Here is a 23,409-nt window from a genome sequence, read left to right as displayed (position 1 = left end):
TTTACTGGAATGAGACCCAGAAGCTTTTGAGTTTTTCACCTACCTTTAGGACAGGAATTTTCTTCTTTCCTAACCCAGCCAGTCGCCTTTAGGTTTCTAGGTGTTCCACTGCGTAGATCAAGACAAACTACCATACAAACAAAACCCACAAAACAAATATCTACTGCTGAATCAGCAGATAAAACCAGGACAAAGTTACTCCCAATCTCAAATACTTCCATTATTACTTACTGTGTACATTTCCTGCACTCCCAGTCTTCCAGTTTTCCTTTGCCACCTCACACATGTTTCATTGAATACGGATAAATTACTGAATAATTCCTCCTCTGTGACCAGAAACATGAGCACAGAAAGAAAACCATTACTTCTCATGCAAATCTTATGTTTGGAGCAACTGTTTATTTCTTACTTTTTCTGTGATTTGGTCTTGGGGGTTTTTTTGCTTTCCTTTTTTTGTCCAAACAGGAAAAAATCAAAGAAGGTAAGCACGTTAGGTAGAAAGTTTTCTCTTAATTGTGTTGGCTCCTAAACTTAAAATAACAGGCTAAGGGAAGAAGCATGTCCTGAGCTAAAGACTGTGAAGTCTTTAAACATACAGCCAGCATTACATAAACTGATCCAGGAACTTTTTAAAAAGCTTCTTTGTTAGACTGGAAAAAAATTTATTTATAGATGAATGAATGTTTTGGTTCATTATTTACTTGAGTTGCTTTTTAAAAGTTGTTGACATCTTTTCATGTAGTAGAATAAATAAAATTAAATAACATAGCAGAACATTTTCAAAACAAACACTAGATTAAAACAACGGAGTCCACAGAACCGAGCACGTAGGAAGGACAGTTGTAGCAACCCGAGATACATCCCTCAACACACCTCTGTTAATTAACACACTTACAAGAGCAGGCTTTCTCAGAGACAAAGCACAGCTAGGAAGGTCAGCTGATCCATGCTTTTTTCAGCAGCTCTCTCACTACTGTCATTAGACACAGTGCAGTTGCTCTCACATGACAAGATAACATGTTCATATGGCCAAGAACAAAGCTCCGGGTAACAACTCAGATCAACAGTGAACATACTTACTCATTTCCTTCACCAGCCTTCAAATTTTCATTCCTTTGTCCTACTACCATGTTTTCTTATAACATTCACTACATGACCAAGGTCATACAAACCCAACCTGATATAGATTCTAAGCTGAAAAACAGTTACTAGCTGCTGAAAATTTGAAAGGTATTTATAGGACAGCATTGGTAGATTCTTCAGGGAAAATTCACAAAATAGTTGGTGTATTGTTCTGCTGTAAAAGCAAGTACAGGTCAGGGCACTCTTCCTCTGTATTTAAACTTCATTACCGTCTCACAGGGGCCCCCTTGTAGCATGTGGGCACCAAGAGGACACTAAAATAAACCAGCACATTATAAGTTTCTAGCATTTCTTGCACTTCATACTTAGGCAGCTAATTAGAACAATAATGTAACTGTTAATGTATTTTTCAGCCCTTTTTCTTTCTTTTTATTAGAACTGCCATAAAACTATTTTCTAACATTATCTCCATCTCCATATAGTCAACAAATAGATGCCTCACTCACTAAACCAGTTCATTTCCCAGCTAGTTTTAGCTCCTACATTGCACATTCATCATATATGGAAATGCTCTTGAAAGTTTCCATGTTTTCAGGACAGAAGAAAGAGATTAATCTGCACGTTCTCTAAAACAAATTTCTTACAAAGAGCTGTGTGATTAACTGTATTTAAGTGGTGCTTATTTTTATTTTTATCTGTTTCACAGTACTGCCCCAAAACTCTGCAGTCTAAGGCTTCTCTACCATCACAAAGCAAAAGATTATGTTCAGCTGTTGTATTCTTTAAATCAGACATGGTTTTATTAGAAGAATGGATAGTAAAAAGGACTCAGAGGCAGAGGGAAAATGTTTCCATATCCACGAGATCTGAATTAAGATGCATAACGGCGGGGGGGGGGGGGGGGGACAAGAGAGGGAGTAATCTGCAAGACTTCTTAGCAAGAAAATCTGCAACTTGACTAATGAGTTCATAAAATACAGCTAAAAAAAAAACAAGGAAAAATAAAGCAGCAAACAACAAAAGTGACTGTGCTGGGTATTTTGACAAGGGAAGAAATCTTCTACAGTGGCCCCCTTAGAAGGAAGAAGGCAGAACTAGTAGCCTTGTGGGGTTTTTTTCTGTATCTACATCCATTTTTTGCTGTTATACCTTCTGAACTTTGAGGACAAGGCCACCAGACAATGATCATAAATTCACAGAATAACTGGCAGATCTTTTCTCAAAAGTTTCCACTTTAAATGGATATGAGTGAAAGAGCACGAAAACCTGTACAGAACAATTACCACAACAAAGTCTTCAGCCTTCTTAGGAGACTGCTTTTTCTCCATTATCCTTACTGAACACACAATCCTTGTTTGGACAACCAAATACACAGAAAGGGCTTGGTTTAACATTAATCCCAGTAGCATACACGTAGTATCCAATAATAGCACAAAGGTTTCTCTGAAAAAATATTCTGCAACTAGAGGGAGACAGGTTCCTTGAAATGTTCATTCTACTGTGAAATCTAACAATGCCAGTGACTTACAGAGCTTGGAAACTGGCTTTGTGAAACACATAGTAGCATACAGTAACATCCAGGTCCTAAATGTATCCGATTTTGATCAACAGCTTAAACTCACAAATAAGATGGGAGAAGCAAAGACCCTCCATTTGCCTATATTTCAGCACTATAAAATTTTGATTTGGAATTAACCAAGGCGAGTGAAGTTCACTGCTACCCCACTGACCTTGAGGTTACCTTCACAATCTTTTTCCCATCCCAAGAGAAAGTGTCCTAGAAACAACATACAAATAAACACCTGGAGACCAGAGGTTAAAGGTGAAAAAAAAAAAATCCTGGAGGAGTCAAATACAAGAAAGGCAGATTTGGCAGAGGACAGAGAGATGTAAATAGGACCTGGCTGCTGGCAGCCAGGAAAGACAGGTGCTGGTAAACACAACACAAATGGTAAAATGCAAAAAGAAGAGCAAAGTGTTTAACAGCACCAGGGAGTGTTGGAGGGGGAGAAATTATGCCAAGAAACTCAAAGACATCAACTTTTTAACCAGAAAGCAGAGAGAATCAACTCCACTCTGACATTTATCTTCAGCAAGTAGCTAAAAGAGAATCCACACATGCAAGTTCATTTACAGTGCTCTTGCCACTCATCCCCCCACATACATAATTTAGTAGAAAGAAAAAACCCAAGTATTAGATTTCTTTGTATTTTTGCCTGTTAAATTCTGTAAGTGATGATGATGTTGCAGATGCCACCTGCTACTAATACAGACCACATTTTTGCAATTAAATAAATGAAAATATCTCAAATACAGGTGCCAATAGGATGGTGCCAGACTCTTTTCAGTGGTTCCCAGAGACAGAATGAAGAGCAATGGCCATAAACTAAAACACAAGAAGTTCCACCTCAACATGAGGAAGAGCTTCTTTATGAGACATAGATTTGAAAAATTCCAGCTGATCCTTTATAATAGATTGAACAACATATACTGTATGTTAGAATGCATTCCAAGTAGTATTTTAGAATATATGAGATGTCATTCAGTGGTCACCGAATGCTGTATCTGTTACCCTTTAGCATATTTTTAAGCACCACAAGTATGAAGAACCTTCAGTTAATCAGAAGAAGAACTAGCCTAAACAGCAGAATAACAAGGCTAAGGGCGTAGATAAAGAAAAGAAGACAGACTCTAAGATGATATGTTCCCTTGTTGTGCCAAGAGGGCCAAGGCACACACAGGAGAGATAAAAGTAAAGAGACGAATGCCTGAAAACCACCAACACAGCCTAAATACCATCACCACAACAGACTGAGCATGGCCAGAAGGGCGTGGAGTTAATTACCATACCAAGTGAGGACAGGCGGGGCCAGGGAATGAATATGTATGAAGGGAGACCATGGAATGTCATGCATATGTAAGACCTCAGGGAATAATAAGGGAGGCAAGTTCCCTGGTGGGTGTGCATGCATGTCTTTGGTGAAATTATTCCCCACACATCTCGAGGTCGTCAATAAACACATACCACTCTAACAACTATTATTAGTTGTGGAATTCTTTCCGTGGCGTTTCACTTTACACTGAGGGTGGCACAGCACTGGAACAGGCTGCTCAGCGAAGCACGAAGACATTCCAAACCCACTTGGATGTGTTCCTGTGTCACGTGTTCTAGGCGACCCTGCCTTGGCAGGGAGATTGGACTGGATGAGGTCCAGAGGTCCTTCCAACACTAACTGTTCCGAGATTCAGGGAAACCAAGCATTTCTACTCCACAGGGAAAGAAGTTCTGTGAAGACCAGCTACACAAGATGTCCAGGCTCACACACTGAGTACACTAGACAGCAGGTATTTTAATTGCCGGCCTGCTCTCTGCACTTCAATTGCCTCATTTTATGTGTATAAATCAGAGCTTGGTAAAAAATTGTAATCCATCTTACTATTGCCTTGCCTTACTGATGGCTTAATCCAATCAGCATCATAAGTAAAATTAACTTTGTAAAGAAATTTTTTTAATATTTAAACTAGCTACTTAGAAAAGTACTTGTATACACACACATGTATGTACTATATATCTCAACAGACAATGCACCAAACAATGCAAATAAAGGGCATCCATGGCAATCACTTCTTAGAAAATGAAGAAATTATTGTCAAAGAGAACTTCCTGCAGATGTTCTCTTAACTGCCTTGTTTCTAATTGAATTTTTCAGGCAAGATGAAAAGACTATTGGTTTTCCATTCCATTCCATAAATTGTTTTGGAATGGTACATAATTTTCTCTCACTTTAATGGGCATTACTGATTAATTATGCACACACACCATTAGGAGCATTTAAATCTCAAAGGCATCACTGCACAAATAGAAATTTCATTTAATTTTAAAGTAATTTGCTACCTCTAGTAAATATGAAAAATATAGAAGTCAAGAAGATGCAAGATTTTGTAACAATTTCCTGTTGATTATTAACTTTTTTTAAAGGAGTCTGGACTAGTTGGACTATTTTTGTAACTTTTCCTTACTGTTCCATTTGACCATAACTGACTTTTTTGGCTCTCTAATCCAGCAGCAAGAGCTGACATCTGGCAAAGCTCTTGCTGAAATCCATGGTAATCCTATGAGTGCAGTCTGCAGGTTCAGGCCCTTCAAAGCTTCAGAGTACTCAAGACAACTGTTGGCACTGCAAAGACTGACAGACCTGACTAACTTAGTCACTCTACACAATGCTGGCTTCCAAATCAATTTTAAAAAATACAGTCATGTGCATTTCCTGAATGGAATATGAATCATGACTTCTAACAACAGCAGTTTCATTTTCACTTGGGCACTTTAACAGCGGAGAGGACTGCTTTTCTGCATACTCATTGTACTTGATGTCACACATTTTACATTCACAGTAGATGCTCAAGAAGTTAAGTGAGGGAAGAGAGGCCTCATGCAGTAACTCTGTGAAGTGAAATGACAGCAGTCAAGGACATATTTCTAGTCCTTTTGAAAACCATGAAGATGTTTCAAAGCTAAATGAACAGCATCTTCTGCAAAACACAGCACTGCTACTTGAGAACTGGAGATAGACAGTGGTAGACACTGTCCTTTTTAGGACAGAAGAACACTAAAGAGCACAACAGTCATAGTCCAAAACATCTGCTAGTTGTTGCTGTTAATAAAACGTCAAAAAAAATCCTGTTTCCAAGCAAAAGTATGACACCATCTTTATTACACATCTTCCTTCTCAGGACTCATTCTTTAATAAGAAAATAATTCTGTAATTAAATTCAGACAACTAGATCTAGGCCGGAAAGGCAATCATGAACAAATTTTGCTTTGGTCATTATGAGAAAAGAACAAAAAACAAACAACAAGAGAGAGAAGGAGGGAAAGAGAGATAAAGGGCTTTGAATTCAATTGCCACTACTTTAACTGGACTGCACTTTACAGTATTAGAATCAGAAGAAAGTACTGTTAAATGCCTTCTGCCCTTCTGGTGACAGTCCATGGGCTTCTAAAGTTGAAGGCTCTCAGTGAAGCAATAAAACTCCAGTCACATTAGTCTCTTTCTGTTTGAGATAAAAAGCAAGACAGCTATGGAAAGATCTGTGGCATTCAGTAGAAGCTGTATTGTTAAGTCTCTTCTGTTACCTTTTCATCCAAAAGTACCACCATATTCCTTACATCATAAATTAGAAGGGGATTTCTTGCCTTCATTCTTCCTCCTGTTCCTAACTTCAGAACAGGAATGTCAAACTAATTAAATTGCAATTAAAACAGCAACTTTGTATGGTAATTCTTTTACCTTCACATACGTATGTAATATTCTCCCATGACTGATCTATTGTGCATTCTGAAAAATTCTTGTCTCCATTGAAATAATATCCTTGTTTACAGTGATAGTACACTCTGCTCCACAGAGTGGTAGCGTTGTTCCAGGTCATTGTTGTGTGGGGAATCAGCCAAGGTTTGCCACAGTCTATTTCTGGAACACAGTAAAACAGGAAAAACAAAACCTTGAAATGCAAACAGGCAAGACATATTGAAGTGTTAAACATGGAGGGATGAACTGTCCCAGCAAGTTACACTTCACTTTTTTTCCAGTTCTTAGAGATTTCTAGAAGTCAGGCCAGTTCATCAGAACCCAGAATTTTGTGGCTGGAGACTTTCTAGCTGGGTGGGGCATTTATCCTACCAGACGACCCATAAAATATAACAAAGTGTCCTGATTAGAAATAGAGAGCAAGTATCTTAAGGAAATTTTTATGAATAGGTCTATCGTACCACAACACTCTCTTATACTCCACATGCTATTAATTCCTTCATTTTACCTACCATTAGTAACAGTAGATCTTAAAAAAGACACACGGTCCAAGGAGTGTCATAAAAGAACAGCATCAAGGTTATGTTCCTTTGTCAGTGGATTCAATTCAAGTTTCGAAAAAAGATGCTGCTACAGACAAGATAAACGAGCAATTCTGGGGGAAATTTTGATAGACTATGCAAACCACTTTACAGATAATTAGAAAGCTGGGATAATGAACTAATAATTTAATTCATTTGCTCAGGTTTTGAGGGCAGCATAATAAAAACAGGAAACAAAAAGAACAAAAAGTGAAGATCAAATAGATGGAATAGTATTATTTAGGGTAAAATCTGCTTTTCAATTTGCAATGAACATTATAAAATATAATAATAAATTAAATTAAACATCAATAAAAGATTCTACACCACTTCAGTTATAAGAAGCAAACACTGCAAGAACTAAAATTCAACATCATTAAAACTTATATGGAGCAAACAAGTTCTTTTGAAACCATTTCAATAATTTTAAGTGATTCTGAAATTTTATTTTAAAAAAAGGGGGGGGGGAACCAAAGAAGTAAAAACCAAAGCTTATAGAATCATGATCTGCACAACCTTTAAAGGAAAATTTATTTACATTTGCCCATATGTATCTCAGTGGGCAATACATCCCGTCATCATGACTACCTTCCTTTTCATACACCAATGAGCATGAGTGTATCTTCTATAAATCATCAGAACAAGCCTTGAAATAACTAATGCATATGCAAGCATGTGCTTAACTCACAGAAGGACAGTATGTGATGAGACAAAAAAACTCCTGCTGTTACAGCTACCCTGCCCATGGCCATTCTGTAAAGCATACTGAAATGCAGAAGCAGAAGCATATTCTTGAGTAACACTGCAAACCTTCTACTTAGACTCATGACACAGAATGAGAATATTAAAGGTCATTCTAAAAGCAGAGAGTGATTATAACATACACATGGAGCATTCAAAAAAATTACTACATTTGATTGCAATAAACTGAAAGCTTGATCTTGCTGGATCAAGCTGAAAAGATATTGCTTACCCAACAAATGGAAAAGTGAAGCTGTGTAAAAGTGAAAGCTGACTAAAGAGTGTTATTATTTTAAGGTCTCCGAATTAAGGATATGAGCACAGATTTTAAAAAAAAAAAAAAAAAAAAAAAAAAGTTTTTTTTTTAGAAATGTACCTCTGCATTTCATCATAATGAGGAACTCTTTAGCCTACATTCTTCTAAATCATAGCACTGTAAGAGATGTGACTCATCTCAAATAGCAACAGCATGTTTGAGGAATCATAATTTGCAACTAGAAGCAGTCTAAATACAGGAATTTTGAAGATATGTTAATAACTAATAGCAGTTTGATTTCAGATAGTGGCTTCAACTATCAGAAAAGTAGAGTGGATATTGAAGTGGAAAAATGTCAGCTGTATAGGCTGTATTTTCATCTCAATGCTTGACATGCATTGGGATAATGTTCTTGAAGTGTTAACTTTTAACAATTTATTGAAACTTCATTAGCAACACAGATTAAAACAAAACAAAACAAAACAAACCCCTGTTCAATATATAGTTTCTGTTTTGTGACAACTCTCTGCGCCAGAAGACTGTATAAACTGCATGCCCAAAGAGGATGACTGATACTTATTGCAGTGACTTAAATGATATCTACGCTAAATAAATCTGAATGCAGACTTTATTCACCTTTGCACACCAAATCAGGGCCATCCCACTGTCCTTTGGCGTTGCAGATTGCAGTGCGACTGTTGCCTGCCATCAGGTAACCATGTACACAGTCATAAGTAACTTCATTTCCGTATGTGGTCCCACTCACTGGTGTTGAATGTGCATTCGAAATAAGAGGTGGAATTCCACAGTCCACACCTGAGGAGATGAAGGAAAAGGAAGATAGACCTGTTAGTCAACCAGCAAGAGCAATGACAGCTGCACTCACATAAGTATTTCTTCCATCTTTACCAGCTAACCCTCTTTTCCGGTAGTAATAAAACACTTCCTCAGGTACTCTGCAATATCCCCACTATGACTGACAGTGCTGTAGCTACTCCAAATATCTGCTTCCAAATAAAAGGACACTTTCCTGTCTTTCTCTCAGAATAGCAAGCTAAATCTGTGACTCCCTCCTCAGTCTAGCTGCTAGTATACAGAAAAGTCCTGGTTTTCTTCAGAATCTTCAGACTCTCCTGCTTTTACAAACCTGATTACATTGGATAAGGTGGTTCTATACCATTTGCAATGAGCAACACTCAAAGGAAGGCTGATGAACAGAAACTGCCTTTAGAAAGCAAAACTTTAAAGAGTGTACAAAAACTAAAAATGCAAAGCCATAGAAAAGGTTACAACATACAATACAAAAGTTTCATGTTAAGGCAAGAGTCTAAATAATGCTTAAACAAAGAAGTCAAGTTCTTGACGCAAAAATATGAAGAATTTGTTAAAGGTACATTTACTTGTACTAAAAAAAAAATCAGCTTGCAGGTTTTACAAGAAAGAGAAGTCCTAATTGAAAACCAGGAAGAGAGCTTGCAATACAAGGAAGAAATAAGTTTGACATTTCAGACTTTTGGCTGTTTCTTGGTGTATCATTTATTTTATTTCAATTAACCATAACAGATGTGCCAAGAAAGTCTGACCTAACTTACTGTTTGATTGTAGAAATTAAAAAAAATCCCATGAAAAAGCAACTTCTGAAAAACATTAACAAAAAATTAAATATATCAGCAACTCACAAGAACTGCATTCCACAATCTTTCACTAGGGACCACTTGAGACTCTGGGCACTCCCTTTTTGTTTTCAAATTCACTGTCCTTTATTTATTTTGGGGGGGGAGTGTTATTTGTATTGTTTTATAATTGTTTTATCTTTTCTTTCTTATGAACTTCTAGTGGTAGTTAATATTTGCTTTTCTCAGGGACATTGTTTTAGCACCCTTATTTTAATTTATTCACTTCCCATAAATGTTACATTTCCATCCATTCTTAAATTAAAAAAAAAAAATTTAAAAATAAAAAATAAATTAAAAAAAAAAAAAAAAGGAGAGAGAAAGGGAAAGAACTGAAAACCAACAGGACTGTTGTCATTTTAGGGAAAGAAAACTCTCCTCACTAAGTGACAATTTCCAGGATGATAATTCTCCCCTGTAGAATTGATATACAGTGTGTATCCTCTGTTAGCTTGCACTTCAAGTATCATTTAACTAATACAAAGGCTTTCTAACTATTCACAGGAGCACAAAAAGAACCATGGACTCAGAAGTAGTAATATTGCCAGAGAACAGATGATTCGAGCACCAAAGCCAAGTATACATTTTTAAGACAGTCATAGGAAACTTAACTCTTCAGAGATATGGAAGTGTTTGTTCATACATAAGTGCTCTTAAAATTATGAGAACTACCCAGAGATGAGGAGTGATACAAGGTCTCTCTTTTGCATCTACAGCAAACCTGCAGACAAAACTTCACAAAGTGTCAGGAAAATTAATGTTTTCATGAGAGGTCAGTGATGCCTTCCAACTCAGTAGCCTTTCCTCCAGAATGCTAAAGAAATCCAGTTGTTTCCTAGACCTCAGCCCAAAGGCAGAAGGACACACTGCAGTGTCTGTAAAAATGCAGGGACCAGCATAAAAATGTCACTACACTAAGGAAAAAAGTAAACAATAACATGTCCTTTTATTTTCTCCTTTTTCAGCAAATAACCAGCTCTTGAAAAAAACATTTTCTTCAATGGAAACAGTCTATTATCTTCACAAACACACTTCCCATGCATGAACCTCCTTAATGAGGAATTTAAGAAAGATTTAAGACTCTTCACCTTTACGGCTTAAAGTGGCAGGTTCCCAAGTTTCATTTGCAGTGCAGTATGAGAACCTTCCTTCATTGCTGTAAAACCCTTCCTGACACTCATAATGAAATGCACTTCCTGGTAACATGCTGTAGTTCCCCACAATGTAGCCATGCATGCTTCATTTCAGGAGGGGAACCACATCCAATTTCTGCAAAGAGACTGGGTTTGAAGATCTCACAGTACATAAATCACAACATCTGACCACTTTAAAATTAGCTGAACTAGATGGACACATCACAAAATACATCTGATCTGACAAGTCTGAGGGGTTGTCAAAGGGGTAAAATATTAGATTTGGAGAATTATCCTGGCCACAGCTGGAGGAACACAGGGAAGCAGATACTGAGCTACACCCTTACTAACATGCAGCTGGAACCATTCAGAACACCAAAGAGGAGACACTGCAATGTGATGGTGCTTTGAGTGGGCCAGTCTCATTATAGCAATGGCTGAATGATACTTCAACATCAGAGGAAAAATTCAGGCCCCAGTGCACAGCTTTATTTCCCTGTGCATGGGAAAAGTAAAGCACTTTGCAGCAGATAAATTGAGAAGAAATGTTCTGCCCCTCAAATCCTCCATCTCATTGAAACAGCCTGCATACAAAAGCTCCACTCCTCCAGCACATCTGCTCGGACAGGGCTCCCTTGTGCAACTCTGCAAGAAACACAATTGGTACAGACACTCCACTTCACCACAGAATATGGAGAGGCAAGTGAGTGACATAAGAAGCAGGGTTATCAGCAATTCTGGCAAACAAAGCGGAGCACTCCAGTCAGAAAAACTGAGCAATTGCAGGCTGTGAGCTTTACTGATGGTTCTGGCAATAATTCAGAAATAAAAGCTGAATATAATCCAGGTAGCTTCTTCCACCTGGGATGCCTGTGTTCATTATATACCCTGATATACACAGCTTACACTGCTAGCAGTTTGCATCTGTGAAACTGGCACTAAAGACAGATTTTCACATTGGAAACTTGGTTTTGGTTGAGGGTTTTTTTTTTTTTATGGCAACATAAACAGAACCATTTATTTATGCAGAAGGGACATTATGTAATAAATAGGTAGATTTTTATTTTATTATTTCACTCCCCTAGGCTTTTTTCATTCATCTAACCTCTCCTATCAGCTATTTAGTCTCTCTTCTCTTCCCCTTTATGTGGTGTGATTATATAAACAACTGGATTACAACACACTTCCTTTCTGCTCAGAAACTAACTACATAACTTTCTTAACATTCTCAAGCTTCTCTGACCCTGCCCGTCTGAAGCACTGCTGAGAACCTGTAGGAATATCTGGTGTTGACTCTGGGACCCTGACATCACTGGAACAAACTGAATACAAGAGAGAAGAAGAAGAAGAAAAAAAAAAAAAAAAAGGCAAGAAAAATCCACAGCAAGCAAAGTCCAGGGAAAGGGTTTCTGCCCTGGAGAAGCACAGGCCAGAACAGGCACTACACTTTGGTGCAACATGTGATTTCATCTGCTAGCAAACACAGCATCCAAAGATTCTCACCTTTGCATGAAACATTGTTTGCATCTCGATGAAAAGTATGTTCTCCAGTTTCTAATTTATAACCATCATTGCAGTAACACATGTAGCTTCCTTCAGTATTCACACATCTTGCATTGTGACCACATAGCCCAGACTCCTCACATTCATCTATATCTAAAAATTCAAAGAAAAGTAGATGAACTTCATAATAGGGTTTTTTGGTTTAATTAATTCATATAGAGCCCAAGATTAACTCTTCCATGAAGAGTTCTGCACAGTTTCTCACAGCTCTTCTAGGAAAACAAAGAAGCTTATAATTGTCTCATCTTCAAGCACCTGGAAAGAGGACTGTTGCAATTTTGTAGCTAGCTATCTTTAGAATTACACTGGTTTACTTGACAAATAGTTTCCAATGTTATATGCTGTTCAAACAATTCCAGAAAAATCCTGCATCTGGGCATCTCTTGAATGGTTACGACAGTTCATCACTAACAAGGAACTGGCTAATATTCTACACTAAACACAAAAATTACAATCTGAGGAATTTTAAGTATCATCCTATTTTGTTAATCTAGTTGCTGCTGCTGCTTCTGAAAAGATCATTGTTTGAATGAGACTGTGAAGCAATGATTTGTAACACAGCAGAGTTCAAAACGGAATTAGTTCATAGCTGCTAGGAACCTGTATGTCAAACAAGCACATCAACAACAAAATGTTCTCTGATATATATAACAGAAAAGAAGTTCTACAGTGATCAGAAAAATATATATATTTTTGTGCAGTAGAAAATTAAGTTCTGGATTTGTCATGCTCAGAATTTTTTGTGATGTCTACCTGTACAGTTTGTGCCATCATTGGGAATAAATGTCTTGTTGTTGTTGGAGGCTCGGTATCCATCTAGGCAAACACAGTAAAAACTTCCATGTGTATTATGACACAGTGTATGATTTCCACAGATCTTGCTGGCTCCAATCTGGCATTCATCTTTATCTGTCAGTACATTTGAAAAATATTAGAGAGAGATTAGGAAAAGTGGGGTATACTCCCCTCCTCACTCATGCACAAGTAACCAGACTTCTCCCTACTGATTTCCTTTATAAATTATTTGGGATGTAAATACTGCTGATAAGCTGGAGAACAACAGAAATTGTTGTTCCTGGATGAAAATGTGAATACAGTTTTGTGACACAGCTTAAGTTGATCTAAGAGTCTAAGAGCTGCTGAAACCATGTGGCCCTGCTCTCTCTTTTTGCTCTTACGGCATACACAGATTATAGCACTCCATGGAACACGTGGGTGGAGGCAATCCCAAGCACAGATACAGTCTGGGTAGAGAATGGATCAAGAGCAGCCCTGCCAAGAAGGATTTGGGGGCGCTGGTGGATAAGAGGCTGCACATGACCCAGCCATGGGCACTCACAGCCCAGAAAGCCAAATGCGTCCTGGGCTGCATCCGAAGCAGCGTGGGCAGCAGGGGATGGAGGGGATTCTGCCGCTCTGCTCTGGTGAGACCTCACCTGGAACCCTGCATCCAGCTCTGGGGTGTCCAACATAAGAAGGACACTAATCTGCTGGGGCAAGTCCAATGGAGGCCATGAAGATAATCGTGGGCTGCCTGAAGGGGTTGGGTGTTGTTCAGTCTAGAAAAGAGAAGGCTCTGAGGAGTCCTTATTATGGGCTTCCAGTATCTACAGAGGACTTTCAGGAAAGCCGGAGAGGGACTTTGGACAACATCCTGTAGTGCTAGGACAAGGGGGAATTGCTATAAACTGAAAGAGGATGGATTTCAGATTTGGTATTTTGAAGAAATTTGTTATTGTGAGGGTAGTGAGGCACTGGAACTGGTTGTCCAGAGAAGTTGTGGATGCCCCAATACCTCATCCCTGAAAGAGTTCAAGGCCAGCTTGGATGGAGCTCTAAGCAACTTGGTCTTGTGGAAGATGTCCCTGGCCATGGCAAAGGGGTTGGATCTGGGTGATGTTTTAAGATCCCTTCCAACTTGAAGCATTCTACGATTCTGTTTTTCCTACAACAAGATACCTGAACTCTGTGCAGGGTCCAGCAGCTGCCAGTGCTTTGTGAAAAGAAGGGTAAGAGACAGAGAGGAGGAGATTGTAGGTGAAGGGCCACCCCCTTTAAGCACTGGTAAGCTCTTACAGACACGGAGACACAACAATTGACACCATTCTTTGATTCACGTATTGATTCGTCATGTATGAATCAATGTCTGTCTTAGAAGGATAGTATCTGCCTCAGTAACAAAACATTAAACAACACCTCTGAACGTGTAGAAGTCTTTTGGTAAGGAAAAACAATCCAAATATATTCTATGGGAATTCTGCCAGAAAATGACAAAGTTTTTTGCATGCTTCGAAGAATTCATTAAAATTACTTGAGAAGGAGCACTTCAGGAATTTACAGAGTTTCTTTCCATTTTATAAACAGGCAGCCTACCTTGACAATGGGTTCTTCCATTGCCTACAAATCCATAATTGCAGATACAAACACTTTTTCCTCCACTTTGCTGACATGTTGCATGAATGTGGCAGGTTGCACAGACATCAGGAATGGATCTATTCACAACTGCTGTAAGGACAAAAAAACACAATTACCTTTTTAAAAGTACCTTACAAGTGGCATGGTAGGATAACCAGCACAGAATTCAAAGTGGAGATAAAATCCAGACTAAAACACAATAGACTACTACCTCCCCACACCTCATTTTGAAACTTGTAGGAAAACCACAGCTATTGTATTAAAAGACTAAAGATGAAAAATAAACAGAAAAGACTAAACAAACTACACTGAGCATTTTTGTCCATCCTTCTCTTCTCTGACAAGGAAAAGAGTTTTTCAGCAATCAGAAAGGTTCAGAAGGTATTTAGTAAGTAGATATATCAAATATTATTAATATTTTCTCCATATGCATTTGTTTCTCTTTTGTCTTTATTTCTGTTTCCTCTGTTTTGTTGTGGTTTTTGGGGGGTTTCTTTTTCCTATTATTTACACATAGACATTTGGGATACTTATCAATCTGTTTGTATCATGTCAATATGGTAAAAATGGTATTTATAAAAATGTTGTGAACTCTGCCAGGAATAAAATGACTTACAGGACAGTAATTTTAGAAGTTAATTTATATTAAAAGAGGTTGAGAAGCTGTTGGGGGTTAGGTTTGTTCCTTCTTTCTCTAAAGAATTTTTTCCCCATAAGTTACCAAGGAGACCAAGTGTTAGATACTTGAGAGTACTTAACCGATACAAAGAGGTGGACAAAGTTAGAAGGAGGAGATAATGCAGGTAAAAAACAGAGCTTGAGGCAGCTGCGATCTTCTTTTTTTCGGCGTTCAGGGAGAAAGAAAATGGCTGTTGCTGGCTGGAAGTGTTTCACTGTCGCCAAAGGGATCCAGTCCTGGGAAATCTACTATCACCAGTTCAGCCTGAATCCTGAGCCTTCTCTGCCACCCATGGGAGTTGAGCCAGTCCTGCCTCGCCTTCAGCTTCTTCGGTGCTGCTCCTCTTGCTACAGTGTGACCCTGCACCCCCTGCGCTGCCGGGACATCCTGCCCCTGCCTTCCGAGACACCCTGCCATCCCAGCTACCAGGCCAGGACTTTTCCACTGTTTCAGCTTGGTGCTCTGAGGATCCTGCAGAGGCACCGAAACCAAACTGCCCTGGGTTTTGTGAAACAAAGCCCTCAAATTCTTGGTACTGTTTTCTTTTGTTATTAATGTTGTAGTTGTTTGGGTGGTTTTTTTTGTGTTTGTTTCCTTTGTAATACATACTAATAAAGAACTACTATTCCTATTTCCCAAATCTTTGCCTAAGAGCCTCTGATTGTAAATTTATAATTGAAAAAGAAAAAAAGAAGCGGGGGGGGGGGGGGGGGGGTGTTTTACACTCTCCGTTCCAAAGGAAACTCCAGCTTTCTTTTTTATTATTATTACCTAGCAGATACCTGTCTTCCCAAACCAAGACAGAAGCACACAGTCTAATTTTCTATAATTTGACAAGGCTGTAAATATACATGAAATTAGAATAAAATACAAACTTGTTCTCTTCTTCCTATTCATACTTTCAGGGCATTATGTTCACCTTCCTCCATTTTTTTTGATAAGCTCTTTTTGTTATCACACATACCCTCACTTTCCAAATGAAAAATGTCAGCATGGATGGATTTAATGTAGACAAAACATGCATATGCTAACACCTTTTCACATTTTAAAAGAAAGAACTAATACTGAACAAGCTGATGTCACAGGGTGCTTGACACAGAAGTATGCAATTTTTCACTTTCCTAAGACAGCTAAAATTGAAAAGAATATGAACATCACTCTATATTTAGCATCTCTGACAGAATTTTTGATTATTCTACAATGTCTAAATACATAACCATAACTGGAAGGAGAAGGCAACTGAACATTCCAGTATATTGTTATGCATCAAATTTATCACTGTGATAAAACTGCCCTTCCACATGCACAGGGTTACAGTTTTGCCCACAGTGCATTTATTAATGCCTTAAGGGTCTGGGAAGCATCTTAGATTCCTACTCCTAAATTATCCACACTTTTATATACTTGTGTGTGTGTGTGTTTCTGATAAGAACAGAAAATGAAAACTGTCAGTATGCAATGGCAGCCAACATAGATCAGAAAATTAAATTTACAAGCACCCACGGAGAGAGAACTTTCTCACGATACCTCAATCTTCTGATAAAACATGGGAGTATCTTCCTCAGATTGCTGCTTCAGAAGATTAAAAAAGCCATGTTTCCACCCCCCACCTCCCCCTACTACTACAGCTGAAATTTTATTAGTTATTTGTCCTTCACAGCATACAGTCCATCATGCCAGCACTACAGCCACTTCACTGTTTTGGTCCTACCCGTGTCCTCCCTCAGACGCGACTCCCGCCACAGCAAGGCCCTCTGAGCCCGGCAGGACATGAGGTCGCTGTCACCAGCGCCGTCAGCAGGTGTCGAGGAGACACACCAGCCAGCGCCAAGGACACCACCCACCACGGCTACCTCCGCCACCAAAGCCGTGGGCACCATCACCACCACTACGGGAAGCTCCGCCGCCACCGCGAGTTGCCTCCCACACTCTCACCACGTGCTGCTCCTCCACTATCCCCGGCATGAGCTGCCCCCAACATCAGCGCCCAGCAATGCTCCGCCACCACCATGGGCTGCCGGTGCCACCACCAGCGAGGGCTATCCGGCCACCACCGCCGGGCGCTGGAGGTCGCGGCAGGGCTGGTGCCCACTTCCAGCTCACGGTCCCCCCGGCCCGGCCGCACTCACCCCGCCGCCGTCCCGCGCACCGTGGCAGCGCCAGCAGCAGCAGCAGCAAGAGCGGGCCGGGGGCCCGGCCGCCCCCCGAGCTCATGTCCCCGCCGCCGCCGCGCCCCTCGGTGCTGCACAGCCCCGGTGCCTCTGCATCGTCCCTGGGGGCGGAGGGGGGCGGAGGGAGGCAGAGGAGCCGAGGGCCGGGCAGAGCCCGCGGCCCCGGGCGGAGAGCGGCTGGCGCTGCCTCTCGGCGGGCGGGACGCCCTTATCGCCGCCGCCGCGCTTTCACCCTCAGCGAGGCCCCTTTCCTCCCCGGCCCCGCTGCCCGCAAAACCCTCTATTTTCTTCCTTTTTTTTTTTTTTTTTTTTTTTTTTTTTTTTTTCCCTCCCCTCTCTTCCCTGGCACAACCCCTTTCCTTCCCCGGGACACCGCCTCTGCGCCGGCCAGGCAGGTGGCAAGGCTGATAAGAGCTGCTGCTGTACGTAGCCTGGGGCCGGGGCGAGAAATGGATGGTGGGATTATTCATGATTCCCGGGAAGAGCGGCTGAATAGACGCACCTGTTTGTATGTGGGAGCCGTGCCGCCTCCCGCAGGCCGCCGGCAAACGGGACCGAGCAGCTCCCCGAGCGGGGCGCCGGGGCGTCCCCGAAGGGAGGGTGGGTGTCCCAGCTGCCGCCCCGCAGGGCGCCGCTGCGTCGCGGCACGAAGTTGGCCCCTCAGTCCTACGATGTACGAAGCCGGTGCATCCGCACACCGCCAGCCCTTAGTGGTTGAAATAAAGCTTTTTTACTGCAGACCTTAGGCGCCGCTCGGGTGAATCCTCAAACCTTAGGTTTAGCCAGGACTAGTAGCGCTGCCTGAAGAATTTTCTGCTGTAGAAGAGTAGTAATAGCCCTAGCGCTCATAGTCCTCATTCATGTCCGTGAGCCTGCATTTTAGAAAGCTGCATAAATTCTTTTCATCTACAAATGCATTTGCCCAGTTACCACAACAGAGGAGTGCCAAGGTGAGGAATCGGGGACGCCTAACACAAAAGTAGAATTCGGTATATTTGATAACTCTAATGAGATTCCTGAAGAAGTTTTGCTGATGTGCTATGGTGGCTTTTCATTAATGCTCCTGAATGCTAATGCAGCCCAGCCCTCTATCACCAATATTAAGTGACATAACCTGATCTTTTACTGCTGTGTAATAACAAACACCAGACTATCGGTGTTAGATTTCAAGGGATACAAACCCCAGTTTCACTGAATTTTTATCAACTTTGTTGGTTTATTTACTTAAGTTACTCTCTTCCAGTTTTTGATTTTTTTTGTTTGTTGTTTTTGGGAGGTTTTTTGTTTGTTTGGGGTTTCCTGTTAGTTTGGGTTGGTTTTGTTTGTTTTTTGTTTGGTTGGGGTTTTTTTTAATTACTGTTCTGCCTACATAAGCATGTACACACTTTTTATCAGTTTCTGCTACACTTATTCATCTTGATGAGATTCTTCAGCAGCAGCCAGTTATATTCAAGTGATCCTGCTTTTGGAAGAACACACTACAGATGTCATTACTGTGTATTTCTCCCTTAAAATTACTGAAATTGGAAGCATGCATTCTCAGTGGTGGTAAGTAGCTTATCATTATAAGGAATGGTTCAGAGAGCAATTGTTCTGCACAACATATTAAAATGGTTTGGAAATTACAATTTTCCTCTTCCTTGGCAGCTCACTGTGTAGCAGACCTACTAATCACTGCAATTTCTACTCTTCCTTTCATAAAAGTAGTGGGAACAACTTTTTATAATCATAAGCACCTCATGCAGCAAACAGAAAAATATTTTTGTCACAAAGCCTGAAGAAACACATCATATTTATGAAGAGAACAAATTAAAAATCATAATAGAAATATTCTTTAAAGAAAGAAACAAAGATGTATATCAGCTGAAAAAAGTACTGGACCTAGACTGGAACCTCCTTGTTACCTTAATGTCTATCGTGTCTCTAACAGACAATTAAATGCTGTTTAAGACATCTTTCAGAACCAAATAATTAAACTACACACAAAGGCTACTTTAAATTCAATGCATGGTCATAAGAAATAAGTGTCAAGAGATATTGAGAGGTCATTTGTTCACAACAAGGTCAACTTTATAATTCCTGACATACTTGTCTAACTTGCTCTTTATGCTGACAGTGATGCCGAATTCACAGCATTCCCAAACAATCTCTTCCACTGCTTCAGGTTTGAATCCACCAGTGAGATCCATCACAGATCATTTCTGCCCAGAGGTCACCTGCCCAAACCCTAGCTAATTGATACAGAAAGGTAATTAAAGATTCAGTAAGGTAAGGCAGACTAGTGTCCCAACAAGATGATCCTTAACATCTTTGGTAAATCTTGCTTGTTTCATATAAAAATCTCTCTAATGAAAACAGACTAATATCTACCTATATTTTCTGTTCTGGATAGGATAAAAATTTTAATCTTTTCCTTGTCAAACGTAAAGGAAGCCTAGTTTGTTATTACAGTATTTCCTTCATCCCTAACATTAAATCACCCAGAGGATGTATGTACCAGTATTTCTTCAATTTTTCCTCTTTGTGAAAAGAAAGTAGTTGTGTGGTCAAAGTAATTAAATTTGTCTAGAAATGCTTGCAAGTTTCCTGTGCACTTTTAGCTTGCAAATGTCTAAATGCAGATAATTGAAAATCAGAAATGCAAGCTGGATTAAATATCTCCTCAGCCATCTGTATTTGTTCTGTCTCCTTTGCAGACAATTAACAACATCATGTCACCCAAATCTCTTTGCTTTTTCTCCTAAGGATCTTTTGGCATGGATTACACTGCTTATTTTGACACATGAAGACAAAACATAATACTAATGGCTCTTTCAGCAAACACATTTTTAAAAACACAGCAAACATCTTCAGCCAGGGTGAATAAATGTATTTCATCCTTGTTAACAGATCACTCAGCTATTCATAGTGCAGTTGCATTCTTGAACAGCTTGCTATCAAGTGCTTATTTCCAACTGGCAATGAAAAGAGTAACTATAGCCTGATGGAAGATTCCTTCTATCTGAATTCTGTCTCTCTTGCTTATTTAAAATTATTTAAATTAATAACTGGTTTCTGGTTACCCACTTAGTTTCCAGAATAAGGAACACCAATTGTTGAAAATAACTCAAAATATTCAGAAATAACTGAAAAGATTGGCTGAGCCTCTTCAGTTTCTACTGAAAATGCTTCAGTAAATACAGTGCAGAAGTAAAGCAGTATGTTGTATGATTTTTTTTTTTTTTAAGGAAATGTTATCACTTAAGCTGTTTGCAGTACTTCTGTTTGTTCTCTCAGGGTGCCTATGCCACTATCTCAGCTCCTAGCAGATGAAGTCAAGATGAAAATGTAAATAAGACTCCTGTAAAAGCATTGAATACCTGAATTTGAACTCTAAATATTGAATGCTTCTATACAATTTGCCTAGAGGATAGGCCTTGGATGTAACGTATATCAGAGCATGCCCTGTACATCTCATAACAAGGGCATAGTAGGTGATAAAGCCTGCTGACAGTTACTGCTAATCAGAAAAGCAGCTTTCCAGAGCAAAAGGACTGCTTATCTGTGGGTTTTAGCATAGGAGACCAAACTGGGCTTTGCCACAAACCCACTGGGAGCTTTGATAAGATAACTCCTCTCTGCCTCTCTTCACTTCTCCCTCCCACTTAGATGTGTAGCTGGGATAGTATTCCTATGTAAGTTTGTATGGTGCAACATAACCTCTGGTAGAAGCTTTCATGCCACAGCAGCCTGCCTCAGTTTTCAGAAGTTTTTGAATCACAAGGACTTAGTGTACGTTGGTTTATAGGGGGGTGTCCTAGTGTTGTCAGATATTGGAATGTCATCCAAGAATACTGCTGATAGCCATTGCTTCTGATTGTTTCATGCTGTGTCATTATTTTGAGGGTTGTGCTGACTGAAGACAATAGTTGGGAGGAAAGAGGCAGAGAGCACAAAGCAAAAGTTCAGAAGGGAACAGTAACAGCACCTCCTTCATACATTTTAAAAATAATAACTAACTAAATAAAAAGTAATGTGATTTTTTCAGCTCCAAGTAAATGAACAGACATCTTTTCCTCTTTTCCTTTCAGATCCTAAAATACCTGCTAAAATCTTTTTCTGAAGAGAAAGAACTTGGCAACGTGATTCATGCTTTCTTCTTTGCCAGGCCCCTCAAGCTCACCACATGGGTGTTGGCCTTTCTATTGCAGCTGAATAGAACTTAATAACAGCTTGTCAATAAGGCAAAAATTAATGACAATATCTTATATAGGTACAGGGAAAACCCAAATCCCACTGACTACTACACAATTATCTGTGTATTATCCTTCTCTCACTCTCAGTTTTGCCATACTATGGGCAAGATGAGTCTAAAAGTGAGTCTAAAAACTTTAGATGGGAAATATGGCAACTTGTTAAATTATATTATCTGCAAAGATAAATTCCATTTTTGTGTCTTACGAGTTCCTGGCCATCCTGCCTGAACATGTTCCTGTGAACCTGCTTTGGCTGGGAAGTTGAACCAGATGATCTCAAGAGGTCCCTTCCAACCCCAACCATTCTGTGGACAATAGACCAAACCATTCTGAACTGTTCAGGAAGCTGGGGATTCTTTTGCCATGGTTTCTTTCTCTATGGATCGATTGTACTTTGTCACCAGGGAATCTCAAATTTGCATCTACACTGTGTAGTGGGAAAGAAAAGGGAATCTAGTAACCAAACCTTTCATAGTAAATACCTCAACCTTCACTCTCTGAGTTGTTCTGTAAGCAATTAAAATTTTACATGCTGCTTATCAAGTGTAAAGTAGCTGTTTTTATCTCAATTAGAAAATACCTTAAATTACTGTATTTTTAGACCCTGGGAATACAAAGCCAGCAGAATGAGTTGGATTTTAGCGGCAAAAGAATATGCATTCATTGGCATTAAAAAAGAGTGCTTTTTTTGTTACACAACCAGTGCAAGCTCTGCTTTTTGATCTTGGAAAATTAAATTAGGTGTAATTCTATTTTACTGGCAATCAGAGGAGAAATACACCCTGGGTGATGGCATTTCTGTGTTGTTACAAATTGTAATAAAGACTTAAGGTTGGCATTTCTATGGAAATAAAAGGCCACCTAGTTTTAAAATTTTCTTTTCCATTTGAATTGCAAAGTTGAAAGCCCTATTTATCTTCAAATAATATCTGCATGAAATTAAGTTTGTCTTACAATCACAGAACCACAGAATGGGAAAAGTTAGAAGGGAGCACTGGAGGACCCTGGTCCAACCTCCCTGCTCATGAAGGGTTATCTGAGAACACATGGCACAGGATTCCATCCACATGGTTCTTGAATATCTCAGTTGAGGGAAACTCCACAAACTCTCTGGGCAATCTGTTCCAGTGCACTGTCAATCACACTGTAAAAAAGTTCTTCCTTATGTTCGGGTGGAACTTCCGTGCAGTTTCTGCCCTTTGTCCTATTGCTTGGCATCATTGAGGAGAGCCTGGCTCTATGCTCTTGAAACCTTTCCTACAGATACTCATGGACACTGATGGGGTCCCCTCTCAGTTGTCTCTTCTCAAGGCTGAACACACCCTATTCTCTCAGACTTTCCTCATAAGAGAGATGCTCCAGTCCTTTAATCGTGGTTGTTGCCTTCCACTGGACCCACTCTAGAGCTCCATGTCTTTCTTGTACTGAGGATCCCAGAACTGAAAACATCACTGCAGGTGAGGCCTCACCAGGGCTGAGCAGAGGGGCAGGATTACCCCTCTGGGCCTGCTGGCAATACTCCTCCCCATGGAACCCAGGATACCATGGGCTTGCTTAGTCACAAGGGCAC

At 39.9% G+C, this 23,409-nt stretch overlaps 1 protein-coding gene and 1 long non-coding RNA gene across 4 annotated transcripts in view; one reads left to right on the top strand and one right to left on the bottom strand.

Moving 5' to 3' along the window:
• Window positions 1-17,889, bottom strand: part of SUSD1 (sushi domain containing 1) — a 44,766-nt gene extending 26,877 nt beyond the window's left edge. Inside the window, exons 1-7 of one of the 3 annotated variants that reach the window (XM_066181425.1) lie at window positions 17,563-17,889; window positions 14,713-14,844; window positions 13,093-13,248; window positions 12,280-12,432; window positions 8,607-8,786; window positions 6,375-6,554; window positions 232-326 (exon numbers count right to left, since the gene is read on the bottom strand). In XM_066181425.1, the coding sequence (XP_066037522.1) occupies window positions 232-326; window positions 6,375-6,554; window positions 8,607-8,786; window positions 12,280-12,432; window positions 13,093-13,248; window positions 14,713-14,844; window positions 17,563-17,647 (981 nt within the window). In that variant the 5' untranslated portion in view covers window positions 17,648-17,889. The remainder of the gene's footprint in view (window positions 1-231; window positions 327-6,374; window positions 6,555-8,606; window positions 8,787-12,279; window positions 12,433-13,092; window positions 13,249-14,712; window positions 14,845-17,562) is intronic. The other 2 variants (XM_066181426.1, XM_066181427.1) reach the window with 2 other exon arrangements.
• A 477-nt stretch (window positions 17,890-18,366) lies between these two features.
• On the top strand, window positions 18,367-22,584 carry LOC136288896 (uncharacterized). Its single transcript, XR_010720635.1, has 3 exons — window positions 18,367-18,554; window positions 19,000-19,152; window positions 21,675-22,584. It is a non-coding gene; the product is annotated as an uncharacterized lncRNA (long non-coding RNA).
• The last annotated feature ends 825 nt before the right edge of the window (window positions 22,585-23,409 follow it).

This window comes from Chamaea fasciata, unplaced genomic scaffold (assembly GCF_029207755.1).
Source record: "Chamaea fasciata isolate MVZ Bird 193981 ecotype frontalis unplaced genomic scaffold, bChaFas1.0.hap1 SCAF_4, whole genome shotgun sequence".
NCBI lineage: Eukaryota > Metazoa > Chordata > Aves > Passeriformes > Sylviidae > Chamaea > Chamaea fasciata.
Note: the sequence above shows the minus strand (reverse complement) of the source record. Positions and strands in the feature narration are given on the sequence as shown.